This window comes from Gymnoscopelus braueri (genome assembly GCF_963280865.1).
Source record: "Gymnoscopelus braueri genome assembly, chromosome: 6".
Taxonomy (NCBI): Eukaryota; Metazoa; Chordata; class Actinopteri; order Myctophiformes; family Myctophidae; genus Gymnoscopelus; species Gymnoscopelus braueri.
Window position 1 is genome coordinate 50,338,987 of NC_137607.1, and position 23,283 is coordinate 50,362,269.

At 43.1% G+C, this 23,283-nt stretch overlaps 1 protein-coding gene across 1 annotated transcript in view; it reads left to right on the forward strand.

The window, feature by feature from the left end:
• The window catches only part of arhgef18b (rho/rac guanine nucleotide exchange factor (GEF) 18b), a 72,563-nt gene that overhangs the window by 40,324 nt on the left and 8,956 nt on the right, over positions 1-23,283 (forward strand). Inside the window, exons 13-28 of the mRNA XM_080431495.1 lie at positions 44-150; positions 1,626-1,766; positions 4,169-4,419; positions 5,044-5,169; positions 5,269-5,386; positions 7,703-7,957; positions 8,230-8,306; positions 8,565-8,743; positions 8,856-8,929; positions 9,610-9,795; positions 9,989-10,135; positions 10,526-10,632; positions 11,331-11,402; positions 11,744-11,791; positions 14,000-14,281; positions 16,101-16,250. Of these exons, the coding sequence (XP_080287621.1) occupies positions 44-150; positions 1,626-1,766; positions 4,169-4,419; positions 5,044-5,169; positions 5,269-5,386; positions 7,703-7,957; positions 8,230-8,306; positions 8,565-8,743; positions 8,856-8,929; positions 9,610-9,795; positions 9,989-10,135; positions 10,526-10,632; positions 11,331-11,402; positions 11,744-11,791; positions 14,000-14,281; positions 16,101-16,250 (2,320 nt within the window). The remainder of the gene's footprint in view (positions 1-43; positions 151-1,625; positions 1,767-4,168; positions 4,420-5,043; positions 5,170-5,268; positions 5,387-7,702; positions 7,958-8,229; positions 8,307-8,564; positions 8,744-8,855; positions 8,930-9,609; positions 9,796-9,988; positions 10,136-10,525; positions 10,633-11,330; positions 11,403-11,743; positions 11,792-13,999; positions 14,282-16,100; positions 16,251-23,283) is intronic.

Here is a 23,283-nt window from a genome sequence, read left to right on the forward strand (position 1 = left end):
ACTACAGTATACAGTACCACTCTGGACGTATGTCATCCCTCAGGTCTCTGCCCGGGGAGATGGACGAGACCGACACCAACCGCTTAAAACGCTTCAACGAAGACACCGTTTCCATCGCTCCTTCCACCACAGAGTCCATTATCGTAGAGGGTGAGTTGACTGGCGTGTATAGTTGGTGATGAATACGTGAGATAAGTTGCCCCCAGCAGCCTTGCTAGGCTTGAAGATTTGAATAATTGAAATGATAGAATATACGTTACATCAACTCCATTTCATAATTAAGAATGTTATAGAGGTGTAGCAGCCGTGGTTTAGCATGTTTGCAAACTGAAGCATGCTCTCAAAGTGCACCCTGCTGTGAGGTTTCTTTTCCGTGTGTTTTATAGCGACCAGAAGGGCTCTAGAGGCCTAAGTATATACAGTACTTTTTTTGCACAGTAATGAGCAGGGCAAATGTTTGTCTTGGCTTACATATAAGGTGTCTCAACATTTAGGAAAATACACTTCAATATCCTTGACACTCATTAATATCGGCATCGGCCACACAAATCCACAATCAGTTGGGCTGTCCTGTCTTCTCCTCTCGTAATTTTTTATTATAATTCAGCAGATGCCGCTGCAAAGTGCATATACAGTAGGGGAAACACTGGGAGGGTTAGTGTGTCTGTATGATGTCTCTTTTAGACAGGGAGGAGACTGTATGTGGGAGTCACAAGTCACCTCACACTCATTAAGCGTGAGTGTGTGGGAGAGAGAGGGAGAGAGAGAGGCTGACTGGGTACTATCTTGCATATTATTTGCCTGCTGCTGTGTTACAAGGCATGTTGTAATATTAGACACACCCTTTTTATGAAAGAGCTACTGTACTTCCGTGCAGCAGCAGATCTGCTCTTTTCTCTTTAAAGGTTCTCCAAGTAAGATTTCAATCATATTGTATATCTCCTCCTGAGACCCAGCAATTCATTTTTGTCCTCTGTAGTGGACATCACTTTATGCTTATTTTCTCTATCACTATACATGTGACTCTATTGAGTCCTGTTGTTCCTTATAGAGGATCTCCGTAGCTATCCAATGATGTATCAGGTGTAGGGGTGTGGCCACACCCCCGACATGGCCGCACGCCCACTCATGATACATCATTGGAAAGCTATGGTTGTCCTCTGTACGGAACAACAGGACTCAATAGAGTCACATCCATGTATAGCATTGGAGAAAATGTATTAAAAACTGATGCTGGCTCTCAGGAGGTTGTTCTCAAACTGTTTTATTTCACGGACCTCCAGTTTGATATGCAATAGGCAACCGGACCCCCATTTGATATGAGTTTTATCTCTGGGACTCTACACTGTAAAATCCTCTGTGTTAATTTAACTCTGAATGTAAGAACCATGCCGTTCCCATGTGAAACCGGAGATCCACATGATTCGATTTGTTTTACTTCCAAGTTGGGCCTGTTATTGTACAAACACACCATTGTGTCCAACTTATTATTTATGCCAACTGGAGCCTGTACCACTACTGGAGGAACAGAAAAGATGCTCTCATACTTGTAGACAGATTAGGGTTCAATAGATTTGATCACTGCAGTCTATCATGGTTACTGATGCCGTGGTTCCTTCCTGCAGATGTTCACTATGCACCAGTGCGAGCTGATCTGGAATCGGACGCTCAGGACCTGGAAGCCGAGTCCTGGAGTATTGCGGTCGACCAGCAGTATGTGAAGAACCTTACTAAAGAAATGGTGAAGAGACAAGATGTGATATACGGTGAGTCTATTGTCAAGATTACATGATCTGTATGGGGGAAAGTTCCTGCTCACCACTGTGGAGTCTAGGGCAGGGGTCTTCAACAGGGGGTCTGGGACCCCTAGGGGGTCTTCAGAGTTACTACAGGGGGTCTGCCAAATTTTTGTGTGATATGTTTTTTTTTATACCTTAACTCATTCAGTGCCAAACTTATTTCTGGCTTTATCACCCCTGTGCCAAGGCCAAAAATACATTGTAAAAAAAAGTGCTTAGGAGCCGAGATGCAGCCTTTTTCAGTAAGAAGTTAAACAAGAAGTGAATGGAGCAGCAAATCTTCAAATCATCATATCTTCGGTTCTGAGCAAGGCGTTGTGAGCTTTTAGATCTGCTATTTAGCTATAAATCTGCTATTTAGCTATTTTTGGCAAAGAGGGGTTTGGTGTAGGGGGAAAAAAGAGCAGACCAAGTAAACAAAAAAAGTTTAATCTAAAACACAATTTTATGCAATATAGAGGGGGTCCCTCCTTCATCTCTCTCTCAGCTAGGGGGTCCTTGGCCTGAAAACGTTGAAGACCCCTGGTCTAGGGGTTTGAACGCTCCATGGTGCATCTGGCTTGGCCGAGCGTCCAACGAATGCAATTCGCCGCGTTTGGGGTGGAAAGCTGGCAGGGGAGGGCGAACTCTTGACTGTTGCTGCACTAGAAACTCCTAAAGTTTGGTCAGCTTTTCAGCAGGGAGAAGAACTAGGTCAGATAGTGTGTTCCTCCGCATGCGTTCACTCCTCACTGTCGAGAGGAAAGAAGTGGCTGACAACTTCCTGTGTATCACAGGAGACGTGCTCATCTAGACCAGTGGTGCCAAAACTTTTTAGCTCGAGACCCAAAAGAGAAATTGTCCCCGGGACTCAAACTAGTGAAAATAGCCGATCTACAAGCTCGCAACACGTCACGATGCGAAGTGTTGTGAGATTGGCTATTTTCACTAGTTTGAGTATTTTTTCCCTCTAATTAATCATTTTTATTTCATTTTATGGAATACTTTTTTTTTAAACATTAGAATGTATTTTTACTTATGGAAAATGATAAAATGTTTGAATTTTTTTATAATCTTTTCAAATAATAATAAAAAACTAAATTTAGGAAACAAGAAATAAAAGGGTATTTACTCTTATGTTTTCTCATGCCAATAAAAGCTCCTTTGAATTGAAAATTCAAAGGAAAAATATGGGGGGGAAAGGCTTGATGATCTGGTTATTGCTGTTAGAGGTGGTTCTTGGTCTCAAGACTTTTCTGTGGTGCCTTCTAGAGAGTTCTCATGATGAGCCTAGTTCAGAGAATATGTGATCTGATCAGAGGTGCCCACAGTACACTAAAATGCAGGGGAGGGCGTTCTCTGTTGCTGCAATAGTGACTGTAATAGTGACTGTTTGCTGCAATCCCTGTTCAGTAGGGAGTAGTACTGGGAGGGACAGTGTGTTCCTCAACACATTTTACACTCACTTGGTGAAACTTCTCAATGTCAGGTGAAAAGAAGCAGCTGGCAACTCCCATGTGTATCAGAAAATGAAAAAGAAGATACAAATTTAGCAAGAAGGACAATTATTAAGAGGAACAGAAACGAGATACTAGTATCAACATAATAAGGACCATGCCGGTGATCTGGCATGTTTAGCCCGTTGACTATGACTACAGGTATACAAGTCATTACTGCTTAACATTTACTGAAGCACACCATTGGTTTCTTTGAATTTCGATGGAGCCTCTGAATTCCATTGATTCCAGTATTGTATGAAACTCTGCTGGCAGAGACTTGAAACTTGTTTGAGATGGGTAATCCAACATACAACATTTCACTGTGCGTTTTTTAAGCATAGGTTGAGTCGAAAAGTCAAGCTGAAAATAGTCTGAGAAATGACTGACTTATGAACATAATTCATACATAGCCATGATCGGTAATGTTTTAACCCATTAAGACCTGAGGCCGATTTAAAAAAATGTTGTCTATGTTCATTAGGGATGGGACAGTTAAATGGTTAACCGTTTAACAGGAATGTGTATAATCCATAATTGTTCATAACATTTAAGAGAAGAAAACAACCTTACAGAAAGAGATATAGACCTAATGTATGTCACAATGCATGTTTTAGGACCTATTTGAACTGCCCACACGTAGGACTGAAACTTTATTTATTGATATGAAGTCATAAGACTGTTAACTGCGGTTAACCGCCCACAGTCCAAAGGTTAAACATATACCCAAAAAAGGTCCAAATGCCCATCCCTAATGTTCATGTACGATAATATGGCTGAAGCTCTAAATAGAAAACCGTATTGATCATTGAGTTTGTGAGGACACCATAGAAACCATAGTCCATTGGATGCCTCACAAAGTAGCATTAATAATGCTTCTGTGCCTTGGTATAGAATTGATGCAGACAGAGATGCACCACGTGAGGACCCTGAAGATCATGCTGTGCGTGTACATCCAAGAGCTGAAGGAGAACCTACAGATGGACCCGGGCAGGTTGGACTGTCTCTTCCCTCGGCTGGAGAAGCTTCTGGAACTCCACACCAGCTTCTTGTCCCGCCTCAAAGAACGCCGTCGAGAGGGCCTTCTGTCACCCAATGACAGGAACTACTCTATCAATAGACTGGCCGATATACTGATCACACAGGTAGGGAGGCGACAGTGCATGCAGATATTCACGCACACACACATGCACACACATGCACAAGCCAAGGACACTGTTCAAGATTATTTACATACATACCCAACATGACATACATGTTCGCACAAACATTAACCCATTCAATCCGGGAACGCATCTCTGTCATTAGATGTCTTTAGATGTCTTTGGCTATTCAAAATAGCAGATCTACAAGCTCATTGCGTGGCACTGTGAGCTTGTAGATCTGCTATATAAAATCGTGAAATTTTGTGCAAATCTTTGAATGTATATATTTTTTAAAGCGAACGTTTGTGAAATATTTTGTTCCAGGGACCTCCAGAAGCAGAGATTTTAGTTAAAAATGTTTCAAAAATGTGTATATATATATATATATATATATATATATATATATATATATATGTATATGTATATGTATATGTATATGTATATATATATATATATGTATATATATATATATTTTTTCAAAGATTAGCACAAATGTTCAAGATTTTTCCAAAATAGCCAAAGAAATCTTAAAATGACACACAGATGCGTTCCCGGTCTTAATGGGTTAAGACAACAGAATAATGATCCTTCTGGGCATCAGAAATGACCGTTTTTGTTCTCCAGTTCTCAGGTGATCTAGGAGACAGGATGAAGGAGTGCTATGGAGATTTCTGTAGCCACCACACTGAGGCTGTCAGCTACTACAAAGAACAGATGCAAAACAACAAGAAGTTCCAGCACCTCATACGAGTGAGCATTGGCATTCTTCTGCTTTCATTTGAAATCCACTATCTGAGAGAGAGAGTTTCCTATTCTAAAATACGGTTCTGCTCTGTTTTTACCTGTCAGAAACTCAACAATCTGTCCATTGTGCGGAGGTTAGGAGTGACCGAGTGTATTCTGCTGGTGACGCAGCGCATCACCAAGTATCCAGTGCTAGTGGAACGCATTCTACAAAACACTGAAGGTAAAGTGCGCTGCGCACATTCTCAAGTCCTTATTTCTTTCCTCATAACTTAATCTTTGGGTTACATGACAGCTAAGCTACACAGAAAGTGAAGGTAGTTTTTGCAAAATAACTCTCAGACGTGAGTGGATGATGATGATGATAAGGAAAGTAGAGTATTGCTGTCTCATTCATTTAGTTATAACTTGCTTCGGTGGTGGCATCAGGGAGAGTCTTGAGAATGGACCCTTCGCTAAACCCCACCCCAAAAGCGATTGTCCAATGCCAGCTTAGCAACCGTTGTTTGCCTGGCATAGGTCTGGCAAACTTTCGTCACCTGCCATAGCTGTCAATGTTATTTCGCCCGCACAAACACAATCATTTGCAACATAATAGCAAGAATAGGAATACCACGATAACGCAATGGTGACTATGAACCACGTACCCAAACCCGTTTGAGGCTGCTTTTCCCAAGCTGAAATCTGCACTTAACTGCAAGGCTGAATGGCTGTGTTGTTGAACACATACACAGCTTCTTCAGGAAAGTTACACGATACGACTCACTCGCCCAGGTGGTGTCAATAGGTACATCTATATAAACGTTCAGATTTCAAATATAAAGTGCTTACCCCATGGCCATGGATGTTGAAATTATGCACGGGACTCTCAAAAGTACCCGTATATTCTGTATTGTTCAATAAAAAGCATTTTAATCCGATCAGTGGCCATTTTCTCATAACGTATCAGAGTGCAATACACCTACAAACCGATAGGGTCGCTTGTTGAAAGGGCATGGAGAAAATGGCCACCGATCAGATTAAAATGCTTTTTATTGAACAATACGGATGATACCTTCTGAGAGCCCGTACATAAATGTAACATCCGTGGCCATGGGATAAGCACTTTATATTTGAAATATGAACGTTTATGTAGATGTACGGGCCATAAATGGAGAAAGTGCAAACACCAGGTTGAAGTTCATCCATGACGGTCATGACAGTCGACCGTCGTGTATCCATGGCTATTACTCCCTCTAACATTTCCCATGTTTTTAGTTTATTGAAATAATGTCATGCACATTTGTCCAGTGCATAGCCTACAGCAGGCCTTGTTGACTAGATTTAGAAGAGATTTTGAAGCTCTTGCTCCTGAAATGATCGATTATTTTTAAGGTGAAAAGCCATCATTTAACATGCAAGTCAATGGGTGAGAAGCAAAGTTTGCCAGGCGCTGCCAGGCCTGGGTGTGACTAACTTCGCACCACCAGTCACAGAGTGGAGTGGGTGGGGCTTAGCTAAGGGTCCATCGCTCCATCTAAGCCAGTGGTTCCCAACCTTTTTAGCCCGTGACCCAAAAGAGAAATTTGTCTCCCTGGGACCCAAACAGTGAAAATATTTGCACTTTCGCTTAAAAGTATTGTTTAAATTTTATTTTTTAATTTTTTAATGATCTTTCGAATAAAAAGGTTTGAATTTCTCTTTCACTCATTCACTGCCAGACTTATTTCTGGCTGTGTTTGCCCACTGCCAGCAATTTAGTATTTCTTTTAACTTTCAACAGGTCACAATTTATTTTAATTCATTACGATCGCAAGTCCAATCGTTTGTAAACACACAGGCTATACGTGCACGGTGCACACCGCTCAGACAACAAACATTCCGATCGAGTCGGAGTCCTGCCCAGTGTAAAAACACCATGTATCGTAACGTGAACGTCCGTTCACGTTACGATACGACGGCTCACTTACTTTTTTACCTCGCCACAGACCTCGCTACATCCCTTATGATCGCGTCCAACTGTTTGTAGACACACAGGGTAGTTGTGAGTGGCCCAGAGAAGACATTTTCAATCCGCGACATTCCATTTTCCAGTAGTAGCAGTTTCTAAACAGCGCGTCTGACGCACCACGGCAAAGAAAAACAAAGCCGAGATAATGGCGTTTAAGGGGAAGATTTAAACAGGCGGCAGGCGGAAACAGAAATCTTCGATTGACGTCATTTCCGTATCCGGGTGTGTTACAATGAAATGTATCACTACGAAAGATGAAGGACGGTGAGATCTTTATAAAATCAGTGTTTTTTCAAAAAATAAAAAAAAATAAACGTTTTTTACGTCAGTGGCAGATTTGGTAATTGGAAAAGAATACGTTTTTTACGTCAGTGGCAGTGAATGAGTTAATGTATGAACAACTACAAATATTTTGTATTTTCTTTTTTGAAAAAACAAAAAAGGGTGATATTTACTTGTGACCCACAAAAATCCTTCCGCAACCCTCAATTGGGTCCCGACCCGTTGTTTGGGTACCACTGATCTAAGCTGTGTGCGTTGTGTCTCCAGCCGGTACTGAGGAACATGAGGAGCTGACCCGGGCGCTGGGTCTGATCAAAGACACCATCGTCCGGGTTGACGCACTGGTCAATGTCTACGAGAAGGCCTCTCGACTGCGGGACATCCACAACAAGATGGAGCCCAAGGTGCTGGGCAAGTTCAAAGATGGCCGCGTGTGCCGCAGGGAGGACCTGGCGCAGGGCAGGAGGCGACTCCTACACGAGGGCACCGTCAACTGGAAAGCTGCCTCTGGTAGACTCAAAGGTACTAATATACTGTCAGACACTTTGCTGTTGTCCAATAGTGTGCTTATGAACTATGAACTAGTCTATGACTGGCATTCAAGTTAAGTAATCTTTACTTTGTTTAGGGAGACATTGCTAAAAGCCATGCATAATGCCTAACATATACGTAGTAGGTATAATATGTCAAACCATTTTATTTTGATAATTGGACATGTTTATCAGTGTATGGCTTTCATATATCAATTTAGCTACATTGTGTAGTACAAGCTATTTCAAATTTCCACCCTGTAGAAATTCTGGCAGTGCTGTTGTCCGATGTGGTGCTCTTGCTGCAAGAGAAGGACCAGAGATATGTGTTTGCTACAGTGGTGAGTAGTTTATCCCTATATACTATTTATGTGTAGCATGACAACTACTGCAGTCTGTATGTGCATCATAAAAATTAATATGATTGAATGCTAAATGGTCAGGTCCCTCTTGGACATTTGATACAATCAGAAATCTTTTCACCTCCGTTTCAGTTCAGAATATTTCAATTCATGACTTAAATATCAGTCAATCAATTTACACAACAGACGAATGATCAGAAATCATGTAATTTCTCGCTCGCTCTCTCTCCATTCTAGGACAACAAGCCCCCAGTGATCTCTCTCCAAAAGCTGATTGTCAGGGAGGTGGCTCACGAGGAGAAGGCCATGTTCCTCATCTGTGCCTCCTCCAGTGAGCCGGAGATGTATGAGATCCACACCGCTTCCAAGGAGGAGAGAAACACCTGGATGAGCCAGATAAGACAAGCTGTCGAGAGGTAAACTACATTTAACACGGAGACGCAAAATGTTCTCCTGAATACACCGCCTTTAAGTACTAGAGCGATACTCCTAAAGTGTGTTAATTATCCACCCCTCTCTCCTTCCTAGCTGTCCACATACTGAAGAGAGGCTGTTCAGTGAGGAGGAGGAGGCACGAGCTGCCAGGTTTAAAGACTTCCAAGGTAACTAGCAGATTACTTGACAGTGAGAATAACAACAGAACCTTAATGAGGAATAATACCCTGTCTTCAGCGGCTCAGCATCAGGAATGAAGGACTATGGGGCAGTTGCTGTGGTCAAACGGTGTGGCATGTGTGTTATTAACACAAATAGCCTAGTGGAAACAACGTAAACATCAGGTCGTAAATGACAGGGTTGCCAGACAGGAGGTTAAGACCTGAGATTGATGAGCAACACTCCTCTCTAAAAGATTACATATGTTCTGCTTGTAGTGCTCAGAGCGCTCTGCAAAAAACAAGAGTGTTTGAAGCACGATGCTTGGCCACTGGAAAGAAGAGTGCTCTAGCGTGTCGTAACCATAGAAATGCATGGCAGCTAAAAAACAAAAACACACTTTCTGTGGACACTAAAATTGCCTTCTTTGCCCACTAGGAGGTGCTCATGCAGCACACTAATCTGAAAAATCATCAGGTTACTTTAGTTTTCAGTGGATTTTTAAACTTTTGTCATCTAGGGACTTTTATTTATGCGTTTTTGTTTGTTTGTTTGTTTGTTTGTTTGTTTTCTTTGTTTATGGTAGGTCCATGACAACATATCAGATCCTCATCCAGGGTAAAAAGTTAGAAATGAGGCCATAATATGCTATTCCACTTCATTCACAAATTCCTTTCCTAACTCCCAGAGCGTCTGAGCCAAAAAGACACAGTGATCATCCAGGCTCTGACTGAGAAGCTACAGCTCTTTGCAGACATGGCAGAGTCTGTGGCCGGGCTGGAGGACACTGCCTCCCGTTCCAGGCTGCTGCTCCGAGGTGACGCCTCTGACCTCCAGCAGGGGGAGACCTTGCTCAAAGGAGCCATCACTGAGGGTAGGACACACAGAGGCACTCTCAGACAAAGATTCATAATTTGTTTCTCATTGTTCTCCACACAATTCCCCAGAGAATTGCACTTGGCAACATTAAATTGTGTGAATTGTACGTGTACTGTGCCTACATAAATTGCCAGTTTACGTTCTGTATATACTTGTACATCTATATATTTCCCACCCCTCCATCCCAGTGGAGAACCTTCAGAAACTGCTGCAGTCCGGAGTGAGGGAGGAGGCTCCAGCTCCGCGGTCAGAGGAGGGGAACACCTCCGGGGCTCTGCCCAGGAGAGCAGACACCTTCGGGGGCTACGATAGCAGCCCAGCCATCCTTTACAAGAGTGAGTCCAGCGCACACCACGCTCTGAGGAAGTCCACTTTCTAAAGGCCTTTATACCTGCTATTCTCAATTACAAAAATAAATTGGAGAAATTCAAGCCTATTTGTTGTTTCCATTGAATTTATTGACTGATATAGTTAGTTAATTAGTCAGTTGGGTATTTAGTTAAAGACGTGCACAAACTCCAGCAACAAAACACCACGTGGGTGCATTCTTATACGTCTATAAGTTGTTGTTAATGGGTTAATGTCTGTTCATGTTTGGGTGCATCTGTTTGTTATGTGCCTGTGTTGTGCTAGTCCATCTTTTGGTTTATTTGTGTATTTCTGTGTGTTTGTCTCTTTATCTGTGTGTGTATGTGTGTGTGTGTGTGTGTGTGCGCGCGCGCCAGATGGCAATGTGAAGAAGAAGAAATCTTATGGTAGAGACAGGAGCCAGAGAGCCAGCTCTGACCCTCAGCTCAAAGAAATCTGTGGCAGCCACACCCTGGAGCAGACGGTGGGAGATCAACACGCACACGCACACACCATGATGGTTACACATGCACCACTCTATACACACCATGACTACACACAGACTATCGGCACAGACACACACACGCACCATATGCATTAAGCACACATGTCACACATTTAAGGTGAACAAGGTGAACACACATGCAAGCACTACCCCCCCCCCCCCCCCCCACACACACACACACACACACACACACACACACACACACACACACACACACACACACACACACACACACACACACACACACACACACACACACACACACACACACACACATGCATGCACCACATGAGCTGAGTCACAGTGTCCAGGTATTTTCTGTAAATAACAATGTCCAGACATAGTCAAGTCATTCGTCACAGAAAGTTTCCATGTCCTCATGTTGACTTTAACCTTGTTCTCTTAGGTAACTGTGTTTGCTCATAAATAGATTAAGCCCTAAACACTGAAACAATATTTCCTGAACATCGGATTAACCGTAGTGCAAGATTCGGAGCCCTAAGAACCAGCAGACCTCCACTCTGGTGGAGCATGCATAACCCAGCCATATTTCACACAGTCACCTTAAACACGCTGACGCTACGTGTTAGTACAGTACATTATACACCATTTTGGTTTACCATCGGTAAGGTTTCGTAATCTGTGTATGACTTGTTGTTGTCTATCTTGTTGCTCAGGTTGATGAGAGCTGCTGCTCTTCCCCAGCCAGCTGGAACCGCATCTGGTCCAACTCCTTCCCCGAGGCTGAGGTTAGCTCCTTGCTCTCATTTTATAAATCATCAAGTGGATGTCATTGGCATCATTTTCAGAGCGAAACACTGACAGCCAATCAAAACCCATCTGAATGTACAGGGCCTCACGTTCAGTACATCAACTACGTTCAACATGTTTACCGAACGTTATCGCTCAGTGTGGCTGCTCACATTATCATTATGGTTATCATTCTTGGTGTGGACACATTACCAGATTTAACCTTCAGATTGAAAATGTACATCATCTCAGTGGCTGGTTGATGGCATAAATTTGCTGCATTGCCTGGTGGTGGCATTGGTGGTTGTTTGACTTTTTGTTTCTGTTTTTGTCTTTTCAGTTCTTTGACAGAGTGCTGATGCTGTCCCAGAGACTCTACAGCCTACAGGTGAGACGTCGGTGTCACTAGAGACCATGTGTCCTCCTCTCAAATAGTTTTCATGCAAACTGTAATGCATCTCACGAGAAAATGGCTAATCTGTAGACCGGGTCAAACCCAGTATATGGCTAGACCTTTTATGGTCAGTTTGTGAAATTGTAGGACATTTGTTAGTGGGATAGTCAATGGGAGTGTCTATCTATAAAGGCACGGAATCTCTGTGTGTCCATGTGTCCCTCGCCTATCTCGAGAACCATCTGACTGATCGAATTAAAACTTGCCGTACGTATTGCCGAAAATGTGTGGGAGTGATGTGCCATGTGGGAAGTCGGTCAGATCAGCTATGTTGGTCTGTCCGTAGTCTCGCGTGGCCAGACTGTTGCCTCCCACAATTTTCTAATGTTTCCGGTCATACAGTCTGGGACTCGGAAGCTCTGATCATGATTAACATACAAACCGGATGTGAAGCCTCCTCCCCACTTCCGTTTCGTCTTTACATTCGCGCAAATTTATCCTAATATAAATCAAAATCACCTAAGCATATTTAGCTTGCTGCTGAGCAGAAATGTAAATTAAAAAACAAAATGTAAAGATATTTTAAAATGTATTTTCATGAACGGAAGTGCCAGTTTCCTCAATCGGATTTCGGGAGGTGTAGTTCCAGACTATATAGCATTCGGAGATTGTGGAATAGTTGTCTGGCTACGCGAGACTAGTCTGTCCGTGTCCCTTTTATGACAATATACACATCGATACATTGATGATTGACATCCCTGATGCCATCGATGTGTCGTAATAGTATTGACGTCAGACTGTCCTCCAAGTACTATGATAATGGGTACTGCACTAAGTTCTTAGACAACGGGTACAAAGGTATTGCATAACCGTAGGAGCATGCGTTCCGATGGGCATCTTTTCGGTAGTTGGTGCCAGGATATTGGTTGTTGACGTGTGGTGAAATAGTATATCACATGGCATGGTTATGCTTTAATGTTAATAAAGAAAAGGTTATGACTGTAGTTGCAAGAGCAATAGTTTACATCATATCTTGCGATGTTTGATTTGAAAGAGAAATTATTAACTAATTTTAACTATTGTAATTATCTGTTGACCGAGTCAGTCAGTCAGTCAATGACATGTGTCTGCAGGGCTGGTTCTTGCAGGTCCAGCCCAAAATCCTCAATATAGAAAAACATATTTTGATTGTTTGTGTTGGAAAAGATTTTGTCAAATGACTTAAAGTGATAAATGGGGAGGGATTTTTTTTTCTTTTTTTCAACCAAATAGTGATGTAACCACTTTTGCTGCAGTCAACATTCCCAGTAATAATATTTGTTATTGCTGATGTTTGTATTTGGTTTACCCACATTCTACATTCATGCAGTCCATTTATCACACTAGACCAAGTGATGGTAACGTACCAAATACATGATGTTTACTTTTGGTGGTATTTGAAATGTGTACGAAAAATTCACTTGACGTTTGGATGGAAATATTAATATCATGTGTGAGGGGGGTGTACTGTATGTGAACCCCCTTTTGATGTTAGCTTGTGTTCTTTAGCTTGTGTGCGCTGTGAAAAATGAGCAGGACAGACACACTTTTCACACTTGACAAGCTTAGACGCCAGAGAGGAGTCTATGAGTTATCAGAAGGATGTACCAGTGAATTGTATGTTTTGATTTAGTTTTTCTGTGAAACTGTTCAGCTGAACAGCAAAGGTGGTTTTAACCACATTCTCTGAGCTCTGCAGTGTGTGTTTAGTTTAGGAAATTAAAGCGTGTGCATACGCTCCCATAAACGTGGACATTTTTCATACTAGCAAGTCCGATGGTTCTAACTTGTAATGCATGCTACTGGTCTCATGTCTGTGTGAGAGAGAGAGAGAGAGACCGCTTCGTGACACATTGTGAGCTTGTAGATCTGCTATTTTCAAAATATTTGTATACATTTTATATCTTGTGAAATGGGACATTCTGCATAATGAGTACTTTTGTACTTTATGTATATTTTGATATATTTTACTCAAGTACATTTTTAATTCTGGACTTTTACTTGTAACGGAGTTTTTCTACATTGCGGTATTGATACTTTCACTTAAGTAAGACATCTGAGTACTTTTTCCACCACTGGTGTGACACTAGAAATCACCCAAACTGTCAGTAATCCTGGAACAAAAAAACAAAACTAAAAACTAAAACCTCCCACCTCCTCCAGGCCATCGTCTCGCAGCAGGACAGTCACATCGAGCTGCAGCGAGCCTCGCTGACCGAGAGGGCCTCCCTGCCGGGCCGGCACCGGGGGAACGTCTTCCTGGAGCAGGAGAAGCAGCGGACCCTGGCCCTGCAGCGGGAGGAGCTGGCCAGCTTCCAGAAGCTGCAGTCGCAACACCGCCAGGAGCAGCAGCGCTGGGAGAGGGAGCGGGAGAGGCACCGGCAGCAGGCCGAGGCCACAGAGGCCAGGCTCCGGCAGAGGGAGGACGAGTGCCGAAGGCTGGAGGTGAGAAAAGCAACACAAGTGGTCTGCATGAATTCAAGTTCTCAGTCGCCACGACTCATTTCAGTCTTTTGGATTCCATAGAAGCCAGCATGTCTTCCATGGAAGCATGTTGCGCAGCGAAAATAGCCGATCTACAAGCTCTCAATGCATCTGCGACGCATTGAGAGCTTGTAGATCGGCTATTTTCTGCTAATATTTTCAAAGATTGGAGCATTTGAAGTTTTCAAACTAGCAAAATGTTTAGAGGCATTTTCCATAAAACCCTAATGGTCTCACATATGTCATAAAAGCAAAAGTTAAAGCCTCAATCTGTGATTTCTTCACCTGGTTGTCAGTATGTAGAACAGCAGGACTAAAACATAATGAAGATTCATTTGACATATTGTGTTAATTTTTTAGGAAAACGGCGCTAGTGTGGGGAGGGCTCCTTTCACACTGTTTCACAAATCACATAATAGGACTTGGCCATACACATTCTTTCAGTCGTGAGATTTTATTTTGCTTTAATCCATGGGTCTGCTCCAGGCTCCAGCAGGGGAAACCACACATCTCATACTCTGAAAGTTGTTTATCCCATCATGTGTGAGTTTGTATGGGGAGAAGATGCATAGCGCCGTGTGTGTGTGTGTGTGTGTGTGTGAGAGAGAGATGCGTGGATGGGCTTTTTCGTCACCCAAATCCGCGTGTCCACGTTCATTATCCATCCGCCATCCAACCTCATTCATTATATCATCCTATTTATAGATCCGCATTCACACCATTAGCCGCACCGCAGGGATACACATGGGATTCTATACATATTTGTACAAACAATGTCGCTCACCACTGTCGCGATCACGATGTAGTGACTGTATGCATTATCCATGGTAACAGCAAGCCCTCCGTCTTCCATCACTTTCTCACCTCGCAACTTTTCATAAGACATATCCAGTCGTTGGCAGGGTTAAGAACTTCACTAAATCACTCCCACACCAAACTTTTATGCCTTTATTGACAGGACAGTACACTGACAGGAAATGGGGAGAGTGATGGGGAATGACACGCAGCAAAGGCCGTCGGGATTGTGACTTGAACCCGCGACACACTGTCAGGCTACACTGAGCCTAGGTGCCTGGACCGCTATGCCAGCGGTCCAGGCCCTCCATTAAGTTTCTCTCTCACTATAGCATTAGCTGCCTTTGCCGGCAAGGGGTTCTCCTTCCGCTTCAAAACAACAACAATAACAACAACACAGTGCACTCAAAGCACGTGTTGTAAGCGGCTAATTTGTACCTGATGGAAAATGACGTATTAAAATACTACAAACGCACGCACAGCAAGATTTCCTGCTAAAAGCTATAATAGGCCTATAGATAGATGTCATTAATTTATTTCCCGCATTATTTCACCTGCGGTTTATCCAATATGAATTAATAATTATATTTGATTGACCCAAATCCGCCCAAACTGTGGTTATCCGCGGCTAAAACCGCAATCTGCGCATCTCGTGTGTGTGTGTGTGTGAGAGTGACGTGAGAGCAAAATGGCCGCCGTGTAAATGTGGTCGATAGGGGGGATGTTCCAGGGAGCCCCCAACAAAATGTGTGACGTGCTGCGAGCTTGAAATCAGCAATTTTTTTAAAGAAATGGAAAAATCCTGAAAGTGTTTTTTTTCCCCGCAAATCTTCTCTTCTGGGGGTCCCTGGCACAAAATATTTTCAGATGGGGGTCCATGGCCAAATATAGTACAATTTGGGGGGTCCTTGACATGAAAAGGTTTGAGAACCACTGCTATAGATGATGGAGCATCGCTAACGTTGACTGCTCACCTGTGAAACAGGAACGGCGGGCGGAGGAGAGGGCGGAGCTGGAGAGGCAGAGGGAGACGTACCAACAAGACCTGGAGAGACTGAGGGAGTCCACCAGAGCTGTGGAGAGGGAGAAGGAACGCCTGGAACATCAGAAAAAGATCAAGAGGAAGACCATCGAGGTGGGGATCTAGCCAGGGTGTCTGCAGGTTCCAAAATAGTCTTAAAATGTCTCAATTGTGTTTTTAAAAGTCTTAAATCAGTACAATTTTGTGTTTGTCACTGAATCCCTATTTTGAAATCCACCCTATAATAATACTAAGACTGTTATTGTCCATTCATGTTCACTGAGTGAACATGAGATTGGTCTGAGATTTTGGAAGAGATTTCATTCTAACCAGCTTTCAAATTATCTTAAAATGTCTTAAATGTATCTTGCTGTAAGGCACCGGTGGTAGGGTGATAGGTTAGCATGATGCAAATATTATTTTCTTTAAAAAATATATATTGTCACTGCCATGCCGAAGACTATGTTTTGCACTCTGTCTGTCCGTAGCGCCACCAGGAGGCCGACTTATGTAAAACACTTTATTTTATATTACTCCTTCAGATTTTATCCAAATTTCACACAAATCAGTACAGATGATCTCTATTGTCATGTAATCAAGACGGGTATGTTTGATTTTTCATATTTCATCCTGATTGGCTAAGATTGACATTAAAGTTTGTAGGAGTGGCCCGTTTGCACACACATTCGCACTACGTTGAGGAACAAATGCCACCCTTTTAACATTGCTCTATTATAGCGCCACCAGGAGACCGATTACTCTACAGAGACCTGTGCTCCGATGAGCACTTTTTTTAGTTATTATAATTATTGTTATTATTACAGTGTAGAGTGACACGAAACTGGTAGAGAGACGGGGAGTGACACGCAGCAAAGGTCGTCGGGCTCGAGAATCGAACCTGCGGCTTGCTGTCAGACTGCATTAGAGCCTATACGTGGTATGCGCTTTAACCACTAGGCTATCGGCGCCCCAGTATAAAGCAATTATAGAAAGTGACATTTTGTGCAATGATGGAATTCTAACAGCTTCACTAGCTAGCTGATAATCAATGTCCAACCACTCTTAAGCAGAAATATTAAGATAACAGAACATTTTTAATTGACACCATACCAAATAGATGCCTTCACTGAGAAGCAACATTGATAACCCATTGCATTATTGGTTTACTCACGATGATGGTACATAGTGGAGCATGCATGTCTTAAGGTCTTGGTGAAGCAATTTTCCAAAGTCAATTTGGTTCTAATCCTGCACACACCAACTGAAGAAGAGTTGCAGTGAAGCATTCCACAGTTTACACATCATAAATGTACTGTACAACAGTATCATGTGTCAAAACGAGCCTATAACCCTGACTGGTGATGAGGGGAGTAAAGATAATAGATTACAAACATGGATGGTGGTGAATAGGTTGTTTGCAACCCCCGCCCCCCTCTCTCTCTCTCTCTCTCTCTCTCTCTATTCTTGCCTTTTTTATTTCTTTGCCTCCCTGCATCTCACCTTCCTTGGTGCCTTCCTTCATTCCATCCCCTGGGCATGAATCCTGTATCCACCCTACCTTGTTTCAACTCCCACAACCTGTTTATAGATGGGTGGACTGATACACACACACACACACACACACACACACACACACACACACACACACACACACACACACACACACACACACACACACACACACACACACACACACACACACACCTGAACACAATTCAAACACTGGAAACCACCTATGTAGAGAACAGTCTTTACCTCTTTCTCGCCTTTCCTCCCTCTCTTTCTCTTCTTACCTCCATCTCTCTCTCTCTTTCTAGCTTTATGCAGCAACAATGCGGGGCATTGTTTTTGAGTTTCATGAGAGAGGAGCCTTAAAAAAAAAAAGATCCACTGACTGTAATTTCATGCTTGGTGTTAATGGATCTTTAGAGTAGCTACAGTAAAGTTACCCAATATCAGCCTCTTTAACGGCACTCTCACTGGTAATGTAAGGAGAGGGAAGGGAAATTCTGTAGCCATGTAGTTTCACCTATCTGATGTGGCATGTATGCATGCATGAATCTGTGCGCACACACGGACGCTGATGCATACATGCCAGAGATGGGGACTCGAGTTAGGGACTCGGACTCGAGTCGCACTCGAGTGGCCAAAAACGAGACTCTCGACTCGACTCTGACTCGCCCCTCAAAGACTTGAGACTTGACTCGACTCGAGCCTCAAAGACTTGAGACTTGACTCGACTCGAGCCTCAAAGACTCGTGGACAATCTTTATTATATGTTTATTTTTTGGACAAATAAATGAATGAAATGCCCAAAAAACTTCCACTCCCCTGTCCCCCCCCCCCCCCCCCCCCCGCAAAGAAACCTCCGCTCCAGTGCGCGCTGCGCGGAGCCGCTTCAGTCAAGCTGTTTCATGCTGCTCATTAACGTAAACATGGAGAGGCGAGCGCAACAGCTGCTATGTGTGTGGCCGCCGCGGCCTTTCATCATAAAGTTTAAATATAAAAACTTCGAAATTAAACAAATATGTTTAGCTCAGAATCAGCTATATAACCTCAGTTATCTTGGCATATGCTTACATTTCTTATAAGATGGTCGGATCATCTGTGACAGCACGTTTAGGAAACATCGGATTTTCATTTCGTTAAACCCAGCTGGGTGAATATTCAACACTTCACCACGGTAAACGCTACGCTCATGTAATGTTCACTGCATAAAAGCTGTGGTTCTCAAACCTTTTCAGGCCGTGACCCCCCAAAAGAATCATATTTGAACTGGGGATCCACATTTAGACAGTTTTTTGGTGCGCAACACAGCCCTCGTTTAAGTGAATTGCTTTCACCTGCTCTGCTGTTGGACTGCTGTGCGGAGTCGAGTGTAAAAATAAATTGTGGGGAAAATACATAAAATCTCTAATCTGTGAATCTAATGTGATTTATTATGACCTGTCTATACTTTTACATTTATGCCCCCCCCCCCCATTTTTTTTTTTTTTTAAAGACTTTAAAAAGACTCGAGACTTGACTCGGACTCGACCCTCAAAGACTTGACTCGGACTCGACTCGACTCAACCCTCAAAGACTTGAGACTCGACTCGACTCGAGCCTCAAAGACCCGAGACTTGACTCGGACTCGACTCGACTCAACCCTCAAAGACTTGAGACTTGACTCGACTCGAGCCTCAAAGACTTGAGACTTGACTCGGACTCGAGCTCAGAGACTCGTGGACATCTCTCGTGGCATAAAAACATCTGTATATACGTATATACGTGAGTCTGTGCATGTATTACATGCACAGACTCACGTATATACGTATATACAGATGTTTTTATGCTTCTAGGCCAGTCTGATTCATGTTGTCTCCATTTTGAGCAAAGGATCTGACTGTGATGTCATCCCTATAGCTCTGTGCTGTCTGCCAGAGCTACTGTAACTGGTTGACAGGCGCCCGTCCAATATATCTTATTGGACAGCGTCTCCTCCCTCTTGGCACAGAAGGCTGACTGAATGACTGAGAGATGACACAATGTAAGCCATTCAAGTCCTGACCTGCTCACAAGCCTGTGTTTGTTTGAGCAAAGCGTGCATTCCACTTATGCGTTTATGTTTATTTGCAGTATTTCAAGTTAAATGTTAATCGCTGAGCCTACCAATATGCCGGTGTCGCCTGTCTGTCTACCAGTGTGGCTGTATTTCAAGACCTTTTGATGATATGCCTCAGTCACTTGGAGTCTTGACTAAGCATAACACACACACAAACAAACATCTGACATCTGACATGAATTACTGCCCCTATCCTGCCCTCATCATCTCATTACTGCAACAGGCAGGCCTTTCATTCTGCCAGGAGTTGTGCCTACAACCATTCTACGGGGGCTCCTGGAAAACCACAACTTTTGGCCGTCTGGAGTGTGCTGTATTCATTGGCTGAATTGAGCTAATATTATCGCAGGGACCCAGGTGATCCCTGGGGCAGCTTTCAGGTGAATCAGATTATAGTGTAGATTATAATGTAGGATGTTTCTTGTGTCTATGATTAGACCTGACTCTGGTCAAATCTTATCAACAACCCCATAGGCCCCCATGATGTTTGTTAGGGTAAGGTTATGATATAGAGTTTGGGCATGTGCCTTGCATGTGCATGCTTTTCATGCCTTTGCATATGCACACATTCTGGTTTTGGGCACACATTCCTTTCTGCAATCGTCATACTAGTTTCTAAAATGCCCTGGTGCCGCAACCGGGGGACTTTTTCTTGGCTGTGGTTCCACAGCATGTTTGGAGACGATTGTTGACCCCCCTTCTCCCAACATCAAACATGGTCTTTTTCATCAGCTGTGACCTCAGCATCTGCTCCAGGCTGCCTGATATCAACAGACATTTAATCACCACCACCCTTGAGTTAAGACTCATCAACCAACCCACAGAGCTGTGATTTTAGACCCCCACCCATCATTAAAAAAAAAAAAAAGCCAGCCATGTTTTGTACGTGTGTGTGTGTGTGTGTGTGTATGTGTGCACAAGATGTGGCAGTTGTCCCAACACGTTTTGACTTCAAAAGAACCTCTCTCTTTTAAAAGCGCTATCTCTCAACTGATCACACTTGGGTAATGTTACCACGGCACCCGCAATGGGGAGTGGTGCTCTGTTTTTTATTTGTGTTTTTTTTTTAAGTACTGTAACTGGTTGTGCACACAGGGTCTGGAGAATGGGTGGAGGAGAACTAGTTGCGAAAGTGTCAGCTACCCTCTTCAAGAAGGAATGTTCTCACAGTCACACAGAGCAGAGTGCTCTTTTTTTTATTGGCCCTCAGAGCAGGGAAAAGACCTTGGCTCCAATTGCTCAATAAGCCTGTGGATGCACAGTCATAAAGCACACGAGGAACCAAGGTTAGAGGTGGTATTTTGTTGGATTTTCAATGCCAGAAACAGCCCGGTGAGCCCGCCCAGCACGGCATGACTCAACAGATGACAAGAAAGCCCCAAAATAATTTGCATCCTTTAGATCTGCTGGTGATTTTATTCAAACCAGAGGTGGTTTGAATCCATCCTTCCAGTCAGGTGGAAGTCAATGTTTAATCCTTAACTTTTCCCCCAGAACAACTTCCATTGAGGTTTTCTTACCCAAGGCACTTAACCTCCAGTTGCTTCAGTGGAGCTCCTCTGTGGTTAACGGTAGGAGACTGTGGCTTTGTTTGGCTGCTCCCTGGTGAGAGGGCAGTGTGTGCAACTGTATGGATTGGACACACAGTTGGGCGTTGCTGAGAAAGAGTTAGTCTGCTTAGCAAAAATGCCCTGTATTAATAAAACAAACATCCCAAGATCACTCCTTCAACTGTTGATGATGTGTGTTGATCTCTCCTTAGTAGCGCTAAAAGATTGAAATAACATTAATGTAGGCCCGTTTTTTTTATTATTAACCCACAATGTAATTTATATAGAATTTATATAGAATTTGACTATTTATACTTACATAATCTGGATATATTATACTGTTGTCCTATTATCTGACTTTTTCCTTGTTTCGTTTCTATTCTTATGACTATATTTTGTAATTTACAAATGGTTGTAGCTTGTACGTTCCTTCTTCATTTACAAATTTGCACTTTGTGCGTCTTGTGGTGGTTTGGAAGTAATGCTCATGCTCCAGCTGGGAGTAGGATAGTCTAAGTCCGATATATATATACTGTGTCGTACGATGGTGTCGTGTGCCGAAAACACTTCACGCCTTGCGTGTTTGCTTGTAGATCTGCTTGTTCATCTGCTTCAGTTGCCATTCTACCATGAAGTGATAGATTGAGTTAAGTGAGCAGGTTGAACATGTCGCACAGGAGGTAAGAAAGTTTTGCGACTCATTCCTCGTCATCATTGAAATCAAATGTGCTCCCTGCGGGTACAAAACACCCTGCAGCGGTTCACATAATTCAAACTCTGACCAGCGATTTCCCCCATGGAGATCACCTATCCCCTGGATGGCCATCTGAGAAGGCGCTTGTGTCCATTTCCTCACAAAGCTGCACAAACGGAAGCGAGTTAAGTGTGTGTGTGCCTTGTTTTCATAGTATTCTGGAAGAAGTGTGTTGTGTATGTTAATATTAACATTCAGCACGTCTTCGCGACGCTAGTCAGACTGGGGGGTTCGATGAAGACCCACAGTTGTTTGGTAACTGTCGTCTTTTTAAAGTTTGCTGCCCTGAACAGTAAAAGAAATGGCAGTGTGAGATTCGGCTGAGCGTGGTTGTTCTAACATCATATGACATGACGGTGAATATTACATATACAGTCAAATAAAACGTCATGTTCATGTAGATTGGTATTGCAGACCACCAGCGCATTGACAACCAAGGGTTCCCCAGACCCCAGGTTGGGGATCATTGCCCAAGCTGACTTATGATGTTGTTCTGACCGTGTTCCTGTTCCTGTGTGAGAAACCCTCTGAGTAGTAGTGCTGCACGATTAATCGAAAAAAGATCGTGATCTCGATTCAGACACCTATGCGATCTCGATTTTAAATTATGACGATTTTTTTTTTTTTGCTTAATATTTTTATATTTACAAGAGAATCGTGTGAGAATCGTGATCTCAATTCTTATGGAGGAAAATCGTGATTCACATTTGAGCAAGAATCGTGCAGCACTACTGAGTAGTTCTAAACCCTTGACATATAAGCCATACACACACACTTAGACCCTGGTGAATCATTTCCTGTTAAGTGGAGTCAGACTCTGAACAGAACATGTATCCCGAGGGGAGCCACACTCCACACTTTCTGTACGTGTTGCTACAGTATTTCTACCTCTAGGCCAACCATTACTACACTTAACCAAATCACACCTTGGTCAGTATGAGTGTACAAATTGTGTGTTCCTAGTCATAGGAAATGACTCAAATGAACAAACTGCAGCCAGTGTTGGAAGTCACTTAGCTTTTTACCAGCATGCTCTAAGAGCCAATGGGTGAGACGGCAGTTTCGGCAGTCCTCCCATGCTATGGTATCATAACCCTACTAGCAGTGTTGCCAGATTCTGCGAGAGAAATAAGCAACCAGGTCTATGAAAACAAGCCGCGCATACACGGCCGTTGAGCCCCAGCGAACACACACACACACACACACGGTCACAGAGAAAAAAAAGATTGAATCGGGGCA